Raw genomic sequence first — 14,592 nt, forward strand, 5'->3', positions numbered from 1 at the left:
GAGGTTCACAAAACCGAGCCCAGAAAATGATTATTTTAATGTCAGTGGAGGTCAACCAATAATGTAAGTTAAGTATATCCTGGTTCTGCAATCTCTAGCTTTATTATTATTCGTAGTAGTATAGTATTACTAGTCGTAGTAATTGGTCTATCCTAAGAAAGACAAATAACAAACTCAAATGTGACAAGAAAATGTGAAATAACTCACGAGAGGCAGCGGATGGGCTGAACCAGGACAAGGTCCGGTTTGGGTTCAGAGTGAGAGAGCGCCTGTCTGCGCCTCCGTAACTCCTGTGCCTCCTCCACGATGGATTTGCTTTCTTCCAACTCCACTTCCACATAGTGAATAGACATATCACTGCAAATCACCCACACCACAGCACAGAAGTGTGTCAGGGATGTGAACGCATAGTGCTGCAGCTAGAGCATATCCTTAAGAAATGGAGGAATACATAAAAAGGGAGCTGGCTTCACCATTTCATGAACATCTGCATTGTGTCCGTCTTCAGACAGGGCTGCTCTTTAAAGATCTTCTCCTTCAACACCAGGCCTTTGGTGTAACAATGGTCCTTCTCTAATGCTTTTGCGATGAAGTACAAACAGCCTGTAAAATGTATGCAGATGATAGTTAGTTTTCTTTATATGCTTGAGCTTTTGCACTGGTAATGAGAGGATACACAGCAAAGAGCTTATGAGGATGGATTGCATACAGGTGTAGTCACTGAGTGTGTAGAGGATAGTGATGAGGTTGTCCAGGCAGGGCCAGTGGTCCGGGTTACAGTGCAATCCCTCCTCAAAGGCATGTCGAGCCAGAGGAATGCGGACCAGTCGCACAGCCACCTGACCAATTTTGTACCACATGTTCACGTCAGTGGAATCCAATATAACTGCCTGAGAAAAGAACGGAGCAGATATATAGGGTTACAGTTATTCAAGTGGGTACAATTAAAGCATTGAGTAGCACAAAGCGGTAAAAAAAATGAAAAAAAAGAACAATGATTAAACTGGTACTTGTTTTACCTCCAAATAAAACTCCATAGCAGTCTCCAGATCTTCCCGTAAAGCAGCCATAGTGGCCAAGTTTTTAAAAGTGGAATATTTCAACATCAGTCCGGGATGCTTGAGACCCACTTTCTGATCATCAGAGGGCATGGCCTAAAATATGAGAGGATACATCAGATTTGGCACTAAACACAGTGTAATACAGGTTCACCTCAAGCCCTCAAGTAATATGAAGGAAAGAGGAGCAATAGTACAAAACTGATAACAAATTAACATATCCCACCATACAAGTTACATAACAAGCGAGGCCATTTCTGCATCAGTTTGTGAAATGACTACACAAGTTCAGAAAAAAATAAAAGGAATGCTAACTGTGGGTGAAGTATGAATACTGATCAGTATTTAATGAGGGTAAATTTGGTCCCTTTAAAATCATAATTCGCTGTTTTCTGGATATCATGCACAATTCAGAGGACACCAAATCCAGCAGTCCCCGATGACTAAACGGGGTGTTAAAGTGATTTTGTGAGAACATTACAGCCTGGGACTATAGATGATATTTTACCTCTTTGAGCAGTGGCGTTTTGAGAAGCTCATGATAGGCCTCGTCAGATTCCACAAACTTGTCATGTTTTTGCAGATCTAAAGCTTTGTGATATAAAGCGAACGCCTCGGCTTCCTGCAGACAGAAATAGAAGAAACATTAGACTTAAACTAATTTACATCTCCAGAGGGAAAAACAAACGTCCGCATCAGGGGATCGGCCTAAACTTGCTGATTCATCTGCATACGGTCAGTACCTGAGCCTCTTTTGTTCGACTCTTGCTACTTCTCAAGGGGTCTTGAGACTCATCGGCAGCTGTCGAAGCAGCATTCAGCGCTGCTATGCGAATCTGTAAAGAACACAGAAAAAGAGGCAGATATATAAACGTACGAGGGGGGGTTTGTAAATATAGCTACAAAAACAGCTACATAGGATGAACTCAATTATTTAAAGCCTTACCATCCTAATATGCGGCAAGCAGACGTTCCACCTTCACTGCTTGAAACTTGTGATTGGATCTAAAGAAATGTATGGAAACCATAAAAAAGGAAGATAAAGAAATAGTGACGTGAAATAAACATGTAGCTTATGTCCCATAACCAGACAATCCCCTACAACAACTTGCTCTCTTTATTCATCAACTCCAGCCCCTATAATGTTTATTCATTCGAGTAGTGTTCAGTGAATGCGACAGAAATAAACCGCAACTCGACAAAGAGAAGATCAATACAACCGGCTGGAGTCGGCGCATATGGCTGGACACCATTTCTAATGGAGAAGGTGTTGAGACCGACTAACTTAGCTAGCTGAAGCTTAGCGTGCTTAGCCTAGCTCCGCTGTTGGGCTGTAACGTCCACATTGTAAAGCTTCATTAGTGAACTCCACGAACCAGCCGGTCGATACAACTCCCTCTCTTGCTAACGTGAGCGACTCCAACTGCTAACAGCTCGCGTCAGTCCCGGCTAACCGCCAGAGATGGTTGACATGAGCAGACATATTATACGAGCTAACGTTAGCTCACGTTATTGTTTTACCGGGTTGTCCATCACTCGCAAAGCTGAGCGACTTACCGTTCATTCCCCGTTTCAACCGCATTTGTATCGTCGCTAGTAACTAACTTACTACGACTAAAACAAGTCTTTTTTTTGTCACAAGTGGAGGTTTGACACAAACGAGCACAAATCAAGTTTGTAACTTAATGTATTCTTCATCCTTTGTTATTGTTAACGTTACGAGTGTTTGCGTCGCTGCACCACGTTCGCTACCCGCCAATTAGTAAAGTCGTCCCTGATTGGTCAATACGCTGGGGCTGTATTCATGTGACCAATCATACATTATGTTATTGGCTGAAACCACAGAACCAAATACTGATGTCACTAACATTACAATGATCACGAAGGTAAATGCTTTGAAATGACAGGGGAAACAAATACAAAAATGATACCGACCTGTGCATTTTGTAATATTGAAAACACGTTTTCAAATCTGTCAAAATAGTTAATAAATATTTTAAAGCACATGTAATAATTTGTGGACATCGTCCAAATGAATCCCCCCCAAAAGACACTCTCCCCGCATAATTCTAATTAAATAATTAAAGTACAAAGGTGATAAAATCGACAGCCTTCATAGAGGAAAAGTAAAATGTTCCCTGTTCAGGGTGTTTTCTGCAGCCTCAACTAATCCTAGTCTGTTCAGAAAGATACACGTTTTCATGCTGATAATCCAAACCTGGCAACCATTTTTTTGGGTATATGTTCGATCATGCAACAACATATTCAAGAGACTGCACTATTGCCACAGCAAGGCACAACCTATAGTCTCTGAGAGATTGGGTTTGTTCAACATGCAGTTCATCTGAGCTGAATCAAGGAATGACCAGGGAGCCGGGAATCATTTATTATACATCACTGTACTCTGCTTTATGCATTTACAGTCAGCATGTATAATGTGGAACCTGTATGGTATCATTATATCCACTAGATGGCAAACTTTTAATTTATAAACGGGTAAAAATGTGTTCTCTTTGATTGAGGTGTATTTATTTAATCGCAGGAATTATCAAATTTGGTGTTTAGCTCATATGCTTCTATTCACTTGCTTTTACATTCAATTGTGATACTTAGATTATAAGTATATTGTTAATAATATTATTTCTAACACAGCAAACATGATGCAAAACAAAGCAAGTGTTCCTCCTCTCTTCCATCCGGCAGCACAGTGACACGGCAGATACATTATGTCTTAGTCAGGATTTATTGAGACAAATTGTGGCAACTTCTGCAGTTTCTAGGAGTAAAAGTGTCTACTGTTTTGTCCTCAGTGACCCTCCCTGTTGCAGTCCCTTGTTTCTCCACCACTTATCCCCTCCTCCACCATCCCCCACACTCATCCTCAGTCGCCCCACCCCATCTCTCCTTTGGCTGAGACTGGCTTGCTGGCACCAGTAGCAATTCCTTCTGTCAGCATGCCTGCAACAAATAGCTTACGTCACAGTCATTACTGGCCCTATAAAAGCCAGTGTAATGCAGATTCACTGTGCAGTCAACCCAGCTACGTTGCTAGACATAGAGCAGCCCGTTTCTCAAGTCATGACTTCCACCAGCATTGGCTCTTACTACCCTTCTACTTACAAGAAGAGGGTAGTTGTGCGCAGTGCAGGATATGGAGCAGGAGGAGGAATAGGATCTAGGTCTGCTTACTCCAGCCACGCCGCCCCAATGACTTCCTATGCATCTTCACGCAGAAGTTATCCGACACAGAGCCGAGCTTTTTCCAGCTACTCCTCTGTGCTTTCTGCTCCAGCGTCTGCAGCTATCACTGAGCTTCGCCTTGACCAAGCAGCTCAGGTTAGCTCTGAGTTCAAAATCCTCAGGACCCAGGAGAAGGCTGAGCTGCAGGACCTGAATGACCGTTTTGTAAGCTTCATCGACAGGGTCCATGAACTGGAACAGCAGAACAAGTTGTTGGAGACAAAACTACTGCTGCTCAGGCAGAGGCACACAGAGCCATCCAACCTCCGGTCCCTGTACGAGCATGAGATGCGCCAGCTCCGTGCTGCGGTAGAGGAGGCCCACAATGAGAAGCAAGCAGCCCAGGAGCACAAGGATGAGATGGAGGATGTCTTTAATAATATGCAAAAACGCTACGAGGATGAAGTGCTTGGCAGAGAGGAATCAGAGGGCAGACTCATGGACGCCAGGAAGGGAGTGGATGACGCTGCACTGGGCCAGGCGGAGCTGGAGAAACGAGTCGAGACCCTGCTGGATGAGCTGGCCTTCCTAAAGCGCCTTTGCGAGAGTGAGATTGCAGAGCTGCAGGCCCAATTACAGTACAGTGCTGAGGTGTCGGTGGAGATGGAGGTCATCAAACCTGACCTGTCCGCCGCTCTCCGTGACATCCGCGTTCAGTATGAGAAGCTGGCACAGAACAACCTCCGGTCAGCCGACGAATGGTTCAGCAACAAGGTAAATGTGATGACCGTCGGCACATCTCGCAAAACAGAGAGCGCACGCAACGCCAAAGACGAGGCGTCAGAATACCGACGACTTCTCAAAGCCAGGATTCTGGAGATTGATGCCGGTCGCGGGATGAATCAAGCTCTTGAAAACCAGCTGCAGGACGTGGAAGAGAAACAGAGTGCTGAGATCTCTGCACTGCAGGTGAGTAACAGAGAGAAATGGAAATAAGGGAGCATCCTTTAATTATTTCCATCATAAAAGGATAGATATATATAGATATATATATATGTATATCATGTTCCACTAATGTGTCCCTTTTCTATACAGGATGCAATCAGTCAACTGGAGGATGAGTTGAGAGCAAACAAGAATGACATGGCTCACTACTTGAAAGATTATCAGGACCTCTTGAACGTGAAGATGGCCTTGGATATCGAGATTGCGGCCTACAGGTACACGTCTTTTACACTTTACAGTGTTTTTAAATCGTCTTGTAATTCAAATGAATACCATCAGCACCAATATGTCTGCATCTTATTTACTTGATGTCATATCTCTTGCCTATTTTGTTAGGAAGCTCCTTGAGGGAGAGGAGGACCGTCTAAATGTGGTGGGACCAGGGTCCTTCAACGTTTACTCCCACGCCATGTACGCTCCTCCAGCCTATGGAAGAATGGCGTTCTCCCTGCAGTCTCAACTGAGCTCTGCAGCTTCGTACCCGATGAGCTCTCGCTTCTATACCTCGTCACTCTCCGCAGATGAAACAATATCCGCAAGCCAAGCACAGCAGGCTGAGGCCAGCCCTCCTCACGAGGAGGAGGAGGAGGTAGAGCAGGTGGTAGAGAAGGAGAAGGAGGAGGACGCAGAGGAAGGTCAGGAAGAAGAGGGGGAGGATGGGAAAGAGGAGGAGGCAGAAGTAGAGGAGGAAAAACAAGGTGAAGGAGAAGAAGAAGCAGATGGAGAAGGTTAGTGTGTTTAATTTATATGTGCATATGTGGAGTAGTAAATTCATTCTAACTTGTATCTTCTCTCACATGTTGTTTTGAATGAAGAGGCTGAGGCAGCAGATGGAGAAGAAGATGTCGAGGAAGGAGGAGAAGAGATCCCACCTCAAAAAGAGAAAGAGGGAGATGAAGAGGGTGAGAAGGAGGAGGAGGCAACTAAAAAACCAAAAGATGTGGAGGCCGAAGAGAAATGTGGAAAAACAACAGATGAAAAAGTTAAAATGTAAATGCTTTAAAAATACCTGTGAGCAGTGTAGCTGAAGGACGTCTGTTCTGGTGCACTATATGAACAACCATATCTCTCTAACTCCAACCAAAAATCCCTTGAATATCGAAGACAACATGTTGGCAAACAAATTCTCTGTATGATTAACTTGAGTGACCAACAGCATGTGCGCAAACTGTGCAAGCAAAGAAATGTAACATTAAAAAACAAATCAGATAGAATGTGATATGTGTCTGAGATAGAAATTCTGCTTTGAGGAGATTTGTTTGCCCCAACACCTTTGTGTCACCAAGACATGCCTCCAGACTCTGTATATGCAATACCCAGTTTGAAATGCCTTACTCCAAGTCCTCACTTGGTGCTTTAAATCCATGATGTGCTGCATTGAACTCTAATAAAGCCTTGAAGCCTCCTCAACTCAAAACAAGCTTGTATTCAATGTCCATGACCTGTGACTCACTTTCACGAGCAAGGATAAATAGTTTTACCAGCTAAATTCTTTCAAAATGTTCCTTTCTCACCAGAATGTTAAAGCAGGTTATAGTATTAAAAAGAACATAGATGGCAGCCAAAGAGCCCTTGGTTTTATCCATTTTGATAAATCAGTCCTAAATTCACTGGGGACAAAAGGTCTGCAGCAAACCAGTGAAGTCAGCGAGTCTGGATGTAGAAGGTTCTTTCAGCAAAATAAAACCAAGCCCACCTTTAGAAATCAAAATGCATGAAAAACACAAAAAAACTGATAACATTACGTTTCACATTTTCAACATGAATGGGCAATAAAACCTCATTAAATTTCTCTTGACTTTGCTGGACCACAGTCGAGGTGAGACATGAGTAACAGGGCCGTTGTTGTCTTTATCTCAAGTCAGCAGGTCGTCTCTGGGCTGATGAGCCCGGAGTCTCTTTGTGATCAGTGAGCTGACGCCACTGGTTTTCCTGCTGCCTCACCCACATCACTGTCCATAAATCAGGGCGCACTGAAACCTTTATGACTCAGCTAGTCTGCTGCACCAAAGAGAATCTGGCCAAGTGTAAACTCACACGGGACAGCAATAGAGAAGAGAGGAGGAGGAGGGGGAGAGAGGAGGAGAGTGAGCAATTTCATTAGGGGGAGAGAGGAGGAGAGTGAGCAATTTCATTAGAGGGAGAGAGGCGGGGCAGGATTTGGGAGGGAAGATGGGGAGGGAGAGAGAAAGAGGAGAAGCAGGAAGAATACTTTGCTGCACTAAACCTTGACAGAGGACAGACGTTGTTTACGCAGCAAAGAGGTGGCGAGGCTCGGGGCTTCCTTTAGGCGTCTGCAGAGATGCACTCCCATCACATGAACCCCGAGCCCTCACACACATCTACACAGACACAGCGGGCTTCTGTGCTTCCGCGGTCCACTTTGTAATATTGCATCGTCTTATAACTGTAACATATGCACATAACTCCACTTTGTTCTCCATTTGGTGCGTGTAGCCTACTGGACAATCATGCAAGTGTCACATCACTTGAACTGTATTCAATCTCCTCTCCAGTCTCTTGTCCTCAGTTAACCCCAATCTGAGCTCCATTATCCTCCTCTGTCTGTAAAACCGGCCCAAAGGAGCACTCAATTTAATCTCCAAAAATTCTACTTTGCATTGAATTTGGCTGAACTCACTGACACCGTTCACCACTCAAAGAGATAGCAATGCTGTCAATATTTTCTCATTGATTTAAAAGTACAACAGTGATGCACTACAGGCATGATGTTAATCCGCAAAGCCCCTGCATACAGAATGCTGAAGTGATAGGGCTCTTTACAATTGCTAAAGTAAAGTGTGTATGTGTGTGTGTGTGTGTGTGTGTGTGTTTGTGTTGGTGTGTGAGCATGGTGACACACAGATCCTCGATAAATGTAGCACATCAAAGCAAAGCTGTATTCTTTTTTTAAGTGTATTTCATCTCTCAGATTCTGAGTTTCACCCCGTCTTTCATCTGACATATTTGGGCTGCAGACAGACTGGTAGATACATCTTATAACTCCCTCTTTCTCTTGTGGGCAGACGTCAGATGGAAGGAGGCCATCATTGAAGCCCACTGAGATCTCCCAGACGTCGGATGTTTTGATAAAAAACAAGGAGCCGAAGGTACTGCATGAGAAATAAACAGCAGTTCCTGTAAAAACTATAAGTATTGGATGTGTAACACAAACGTTTCTGTATTTGACTCCTATAGGGGAATTCAAAAGTCTTAACACTTACTAGATAGTCTAAGTATACTCTGTGACTGTCCTCTTTAAATTGTTCACTCTTTGTTTCATTGCAGCCATTTGCTAAAATCAAAAAAGTGCATTGTATTTCTCATTAATATACACTCAGCACCCCATCTTGACAGAAAAAAACTGAAATGTAGAAATTTATTAAAAAACAAAAACTGAAATATCACACTGTTTTTTTCTGTCAAGATTGGGTGCTGAGTTAATGAGAAATAAAATGAACTTTTTTAATCTTAGCAAATGGCTGCAATGAAACAAAGAGTGAACATTTTAAAGGGGTCTGAATACTTTCCGTACCCACTGTATATACCTTAAATTGAACAGCAGGTTGTCTAAATCATGAAACACATGCATATTGTGTTTCATGGGTATACACAAAACAATGATTGACTGTTTGGACTTAAGGTCAGAAAGCTCATCTGCAGACCAGGGTAGCGTCAACATTGGTTGTTACTTGTGTACTCACAGGAAATGATTTAAGTTCACAACCAAATGGATGCTGAGGGGAAATGCTGCAATTGAGTGTCCTCAGAAGTAGGCGCCTGCAGTTGAGAAGCACATCTATACGTGTGTATGCGCACTCCTGTCAGACTGTTCCGGCCCCGGTTCAGACGATGTGGATAGTCATGCTGCAGTCCGCCTTTCTGGTTTGTCAGACAGCCAATTTGTCTCCACCAAGAAAAAGGGAGTCTAAGACAAGAGTTGTGGCTCCCTCTGCTGATCTTGGAGAATCACCTAATTAAAAGGCTCTGTCGAACAAGCTTTCACATTGGCCCGGAAGACGGCAGACAGAGACTTTCATTAGAAAATGTGACTCTCTCACTCTAAAAATAGATACGTGCTTCCTCTGGTGTGCACATACAGTTTACAGATGGCCTTCTGTGCCCACTACAGGAGTACAAGGATGCTTCACTGACTCAGATGGAGACAAATATGCGAGTCTCTGGGGTCATCCTTTCTCACGCATCACAACCTGGAAATGAGATGGTCGACTTCTAAATGTGCTTATCCTAACATACTTGCGTTAACACGGTATATGTCCTGCTGTCGTGTCTGTATTTCTTTAGGCTGAAAGTGAGACTTTTCTGTGCAAAACAGCACGTTATATAACAAGCCTGTACCTTCCTCACGTCAGAGGATATATCACACGCTGAGTAAATGCACAGGAATTCACGAAGGTGTGAATATTAATACATACAAATATGGACAGCTTGCACCATTACACAGTGAGCATGGTGACACACATACAGCATCTGACGTCAGCGCCTTAAAAACTCAAATGTGTGTAACATCCTGTCGGAAAACTTTGATAACGCTGTGCCAAAAGTCAAGAGCAAATCCACTTCTGCCTCAGAAAGTGGAGCCCTTGTGCCCAGATAGTGCATTGATCTATCTGCACTACATTGCGGGATCAGGCTATTACTTGAATCTGCTGCCAGACAGCAAGGTGGATGATGAGGCCCACTTTGCCTTTGGCGTCATGCGGTCCTGGCAGCGGACCCATGAATCCATTAGGTCTTTTGTCTGCTTTTGTCTCAGGAATTGAACACTTCAGTGGGGCTCCCATCAGTGTTTAGAGCCCTATACCACTCAGCAGGCTCTAAAGGATTGTAGTTCATCATCGTAGTAAGAACGGTTCCTTGAGTTTAGTCGTGTCTCCCTCTGAAGTCAGCCACTGAAAAACAATGGAGTCAAATCAGGTCAAGCTTTAACCAAATGGTTTGTTTCATACATATGGATGCATGATGTGATTCATCTTTGTGCATCCCATGAAAATAAAACACACAGCATGTTCGCTAATCAAATGCTAGAGTACAGAAAGGCGGATGGTGAAGAGGCATATATATGTATAATATATAGAGATATTTTATATTATTTCAGCTGTCTGTCAATGTTCATTCATAGTGTATCTGTTTGGTAACACACTGAGAGAACCTTAGGTGAAACAAACAGACAAAAACAGTAGCTTTTCCCTTTATTAAATTTAATATCTACAATAACTCCAGCCCATGCACCACAACACATCTTTACTTTTATGCGTGAGAAGAGTCTTTACATTCAGCTGTTCTGGCTCCACAGTGCACCTGTTTCCCTTTAACTTGCACATCTGCACATGCATGGATCTTTTTTACCAACACTACTAAGAAGCTGCACCTAGTCAGGGAGTTTTAATAGAAGGACGTCTAATTATTAACACATTCTGATATATAGGTTTGAAGATGAAGGTGAGATCTCCTGTGAAGACTTAGCCTGTCTATATTGCTGATGGGGCTTTCAACGATGGACACACTCTCAAGTTCAACTCTGCTTGTCAAGCTGTCACGCACATTAATGCGAGGCACGCATCAACACACACCCGAACCAGCACCTCATCTAAATGTAATGATCGGCCTTTAACGATACCGCGGCGGGAAGAGTTAAGAGTGGTCAGTTCAGATTCATAGAAGCATATATTTAAAATGCCACAACAATGTGAAACCCGGTCCTACCAGCGAAAGTCTGTATGCAATACCACACAACAGTCAGGTGATGGCAATATTGTATTCCTTTTTGTAGATTATATTTCTTTACTTTTACAATAATAGCCCAACATTTGATGAGAAGTGTGGGAGAATTTTCCATGCAAATAAAGAGAATCAGAGGTGAAAAGGGCATGAGCAGTTTTGAATCCTGTCACAAGGAATTCCAATAGAGCTAAAAAAGAAATAGGTCACAATAATCATGTGGAACCATCAAAGCCATAACCTTAGAAATGTTATATAGCTGCAAAATACATGTATAGTACCTGATTTTCAGGATGAGCTTGTCACTATGTTTGTAATCCTTGAGCGTTGTCAGGTTTGTCAAACAAACGACAAACACTAAATATACTGGGTTGGAAAAAGTATCACACATTTGTGCTTCTGGGTAACTTTGCTTTTATATTGTGTGGTGAAAAAGGCATCAATTGGAAAAACGATATTATATAAAGGCATACTTACAAATGTATTTTTGCATGATTATAGTTTGGCCAGTAAAACGGCTCAATGCTATTTTGGAGTTGCCATAATGTAAAATAATGAGAGTCAATATCTGTCAATCAGATTGTGTTGTTGTGTCTGCTAATTCACTACAAGCTGTGTTTTAATGCACCCACATCACAATAGACGGGGGAAATGGTCATCACCCTGCCAAACAACAAAGGCATTGGATGGTTGAACATTATTGACAGCACCATTTGGCTGAAAGGGACAACAGGAAACACGCGCGCACACGCACGCACTCACACGCACGCACACGCACACGCATGATGGCCCCACAAAAGGCTCAGTGGGCTACCAGATTTCAGCCAGCAGCTGGAAATGACTTCACTGTGCAGAGAAACAGGGTGCTGGATGTTTTGTGTGATACACTGGCCTTGTTGAAATGACATTTAAATTAAAGTCATTATAGCCTGATGGAAGTTTATTTCCATTGTTTTGCTCATACTTCCATTTTCTTTTATGAATAGTTATAATATGCACAGTTCACTACAAAATGCAGCTTTACCACAGGGTTAGTCCATTTATTCCGATGTAGGTCTCATTTAAACCACGTGAGGTGTAGCATGAGTTTGCAATTCAATCTCATTTTAAATTAAAACAATAACCTGCGAATAACTTATTCATGACACAGCAGTGATTTATAACTCTGGTTTCAATTAATTCTTCTCCTCTAGATTGTCAAATGGTGTGCCAGTGGTTCTCAAACTGGAGCTCCGACCACATCAGGAGTCCCTGAAGCAGCGCGGGGGCACGGGTCAGGCTCATTATAATGAATTTAATTTAACTTCATTTGAGGATTTATGAGGAATGGCTACACGTATCGATTGACTGGCGTCTCGGGCAAACTCCCGCAGACGAACCCAGTGACGAGCCGAGTGTCCGCGCGGGCTCGTGTTGTTGTTGTGGGGGAAGTGGGCTCGCGAGGCTCCTAGTTCACGCCTCTCTCCTCTCCTCTCCTCTCGCTGCGGTGTGCGCCCTCGTCTCCCCTCCCCGTTTACAAGTCATGATGGCGGAACTGTAGACCTCGAGACGAGCAGGAGTGCACCGCCAGTCCTCGTTTGGTGTTTGTATATAGTTATTTATTTATTCAGCTTTACGTCTTCCACCGAAATGACCCGCTGGATCCCGACTAAAAAAGAGAAGTACGGAGTCGGTAAGTCCTCAAAAGAAGCTCCGTGTGTCGGTCTCGTGGAAAGCTCGGCGAGTGAACTCCCAAACAAACTTAACTTCAAGGGACAGGACACTCTGGAGTTGAGGAACAGAAGTTATATGAGACTTTTGTTGTCGCTGATACATGGCGGGCGTTGAAACTGGAGCCCATCTGGGTTTCCCCCACAAACTTTGTGTTGTTATTATTACTCCAGAAAACTCGATATTTACCTCCCTTGTTGTCCCGGGGGGACTCTAGATATGTGTTAGTAAAGCAGTGAGACATTACTTGTGTAACTGTCCATACTAGGTGGTGAGGGAACATGGAAAAGAGCCAAGAGTTCAATGAGCATACCAGTCATTCTTGTACTTAACCTCGCCGAGCGGACTCGTGGAAGTTGCAGTGAACTTAAATGAAACCTCATTTTGCTGGTGGCAGGTTCCCTGAAGCCCAGACGAGGAGTCCTGCTGTGGCTCTACTGTGTGTGTGTGGGTTTGTGTGTGTGTGTGTGTGACGTGTGTGTGTGTGTGTGTGTGTGTGTGTGTGTGTGTGTGTGTGTGTGTGTGTGTGTGTGTGTGTGTGTGTGTGTGTGTGTGTGTGTGTGTGTGTGTGTGGGTTTGTGTGTGTGTGTGTGTGTGTGTGTGTGTGTGTATGTGTGTGTGTGTGTGTGTGTGTGTGTGTCAGATAACAGCGTTTACATTGACACTGCACATGTCAGTGTGGCGTCGTTACTCTTACCCTTAACTGTCTTTTGGGGCTATAAAACACTTTTTTTGGTGTGTGTTCCTTTAAACTTCACACAATGGCTTGTAACAAGGTGTGCCCCTGTCCCATATATATATGTATATATATATATACATACATATATATATGAATGTATATATATATGTATATATATATATGGGATAGGGGCACACCTTGTGTATATATATATATATATATATGTATGTGTTTATATGTATATATGTGTATGTGTATATATATATATATACAGGACTGTCTCAGAAAATTAGAATATTGTGATAAAGTTCTTTATTTTCTGTAATGCAATTAAAAAAACAAAAATGTCATGCATTCTGGATTCATTACAAATCAACTGAAATATTGCAAGCCTTTTATTCTTTTAATATTGCTGATTATGGCTTACAGCTTAAGAAAACTCAAATATCCTATTTCTAAATATTAGAATATCATGAAAAAGTATACTACTAGGGTATTAAACAAATCACTTGAATCGTCTAATTAACTCGAAACACCTGGAAACACATTTTCAAATGTTTGATTTTGTTTTGCTGTTATAAATCTTTCTTTTTACTTGGTCTGAGGAAATATTCAAATTTTATGAGATAGGATTTTAGAGTTTTCTTAAGCTGTAAGCCATAATCAGCTATATTAAAAGAATAAAAGGCTTGCAATATTTCAGTTGATTTGTAATGAATCCAGAATGCATGACATTTTTGTTTTTTTAATTGCATTACAGAAAATAAAGAACTTTATCACAATATTCTAATTTTCTGAGACAGTCCTGTATATATATATATATATATATATATATATATGTATGTGTATATATATATATAGTGATGTGTGTGGGGAGGGCTTACTCTGCATGCATGTTCCTGCTATCAGGTACTCCTCCACACCCTCGAGGAAAATCTGCACAACTTGTCGGCTCTCTGAGAAATTCCTTTCAGGTTTTACTGTAATGACTGAATAGGCGGCACAGGTCGGTCGTCTGCGTATTGGCACTGACTCACCGGTAAATCTGTGCCACGGGCTCTGTCACAGACAGTGTTTCCTGGGCTGCAGCAGAGTGAGACAACCCTGCATGTGTGGAGAGTGAATGTGCCTATTGTGAGTGTGTGTGTGTGAATCAGCTCCCACGGCTAAAATATGCCTCACTCTGACCTGAATCCTCTCACGGCTTTATCTTTAAGG

The 14,592-nt window shown here is 42.6% G+C and overlaps 3 protein-coding genes across 9 annotated transcripts in view; 2 read left to right on the top strand and 1 right to left on the bottom strand.

Annotated features, from left to right (window-relative positions):
- Window positions 1-2,783, bottom strand: part of cabin1 (calcineurin binding protein 1) — a 37,573-nt gene extending 34,790 nt beyond the window's left edge. For all 5 annotated transcript variants that reach the window (XM_056417944.1, XM_056417942.1, XM_056417943.1 and 2 more), the window contains exons 1-8: window positions 2,616-2,783; window positions 2,005-2,063; window positions 1,802-1,894; window positions 1,567-1,680; window positions 1,020-1,154; window positions 710-890; window positions 474-603; window positions 208-357 (exon numbers count right to left, since the gene is read on the bottom strand). In XM_056417944.1, the coding sequence (XP_056273919.1) occupies window positions 208-357; window positions 474-603; window positions 710-890; window positions 1,020-1,154; window positions 1,567-1,680; window positions 1,802-1,894; window positions 2,005-2,007 (806 nt within the window). In that variant the 5' untranslated portion in view covers window positions 2,008-2,063; window positions 2,616-2,783. The remainder of the gene's footprint in view (window positions 1-207; window positions 358-473; window positions 604-709; window positions 891-1,019; window positions 1,155-1,566; window positions 1,681-1,801; window positions 1,895-2,004; window positions 2,064-2,615) is intronic.
- Window positions 2,784-4,103: 1,320 nt separating this feature from the next.
- Window positions 4,104-6,642, top strand: neflb (neurofilament light chain b). The gene is made up of 4 exons (XM_056419284.1): window positions 4,104-5,207; window positions 5,334-5,458; window positions 5,580-5,971; window positions 6,059-6,642. Exons 1-4 carry the CDS (start codon window positions 4,137-4,139, stop codon window positions 6,235-6,237), a joined length of 1,767 nt encoding a protein of 588 aa, XP_056275259.1. The 5' UTR covers window positions 4,104-4,136; the 3' UTR covers window positions 6,238-6,642.
- A 5,841-nt stretch (window positions 6,643-12,483) lies between these two features.
- dock5 (dedicator of cytokinesis 5) overlaps window positions 12,484-14,592 on the top strand; it is a 29,997-nt gene continuing 27,888 nt past the window's right edge. For all 3 annotated transcript variants that reach the window (XM_056418824.1, XM_056418825.1, XM_056418823.1), the window contains exon 1: window positions 12,484-12,657. In XM_056418824.1, coding sequence (XP_056274799.1) covers window positions 12,615-12,657 — 43 coding nt within the window. In that variant the 5' untranslated portion in view covers window positions 12,484-12,614. The remainder of the gene's footprint in view (window positions 12,658-14,592) is intronic.

This window comes from Pseudoliparis swirei, chromosome 7, assembly GCF_029220125.1.
Source record: "Pseudoliparis swirei isolate HS2019 ecotype Mariana Trench chromosome 7, NWPU_hadal_v1, whole genome shotgun sequence".
NCBI classification, from domain to species: Eukaryota; Metazoa; Chordata; class Actinopteri; order Perciformes; family Liparidae; genus Pseudoliparis; species Pseudoliparis swirei.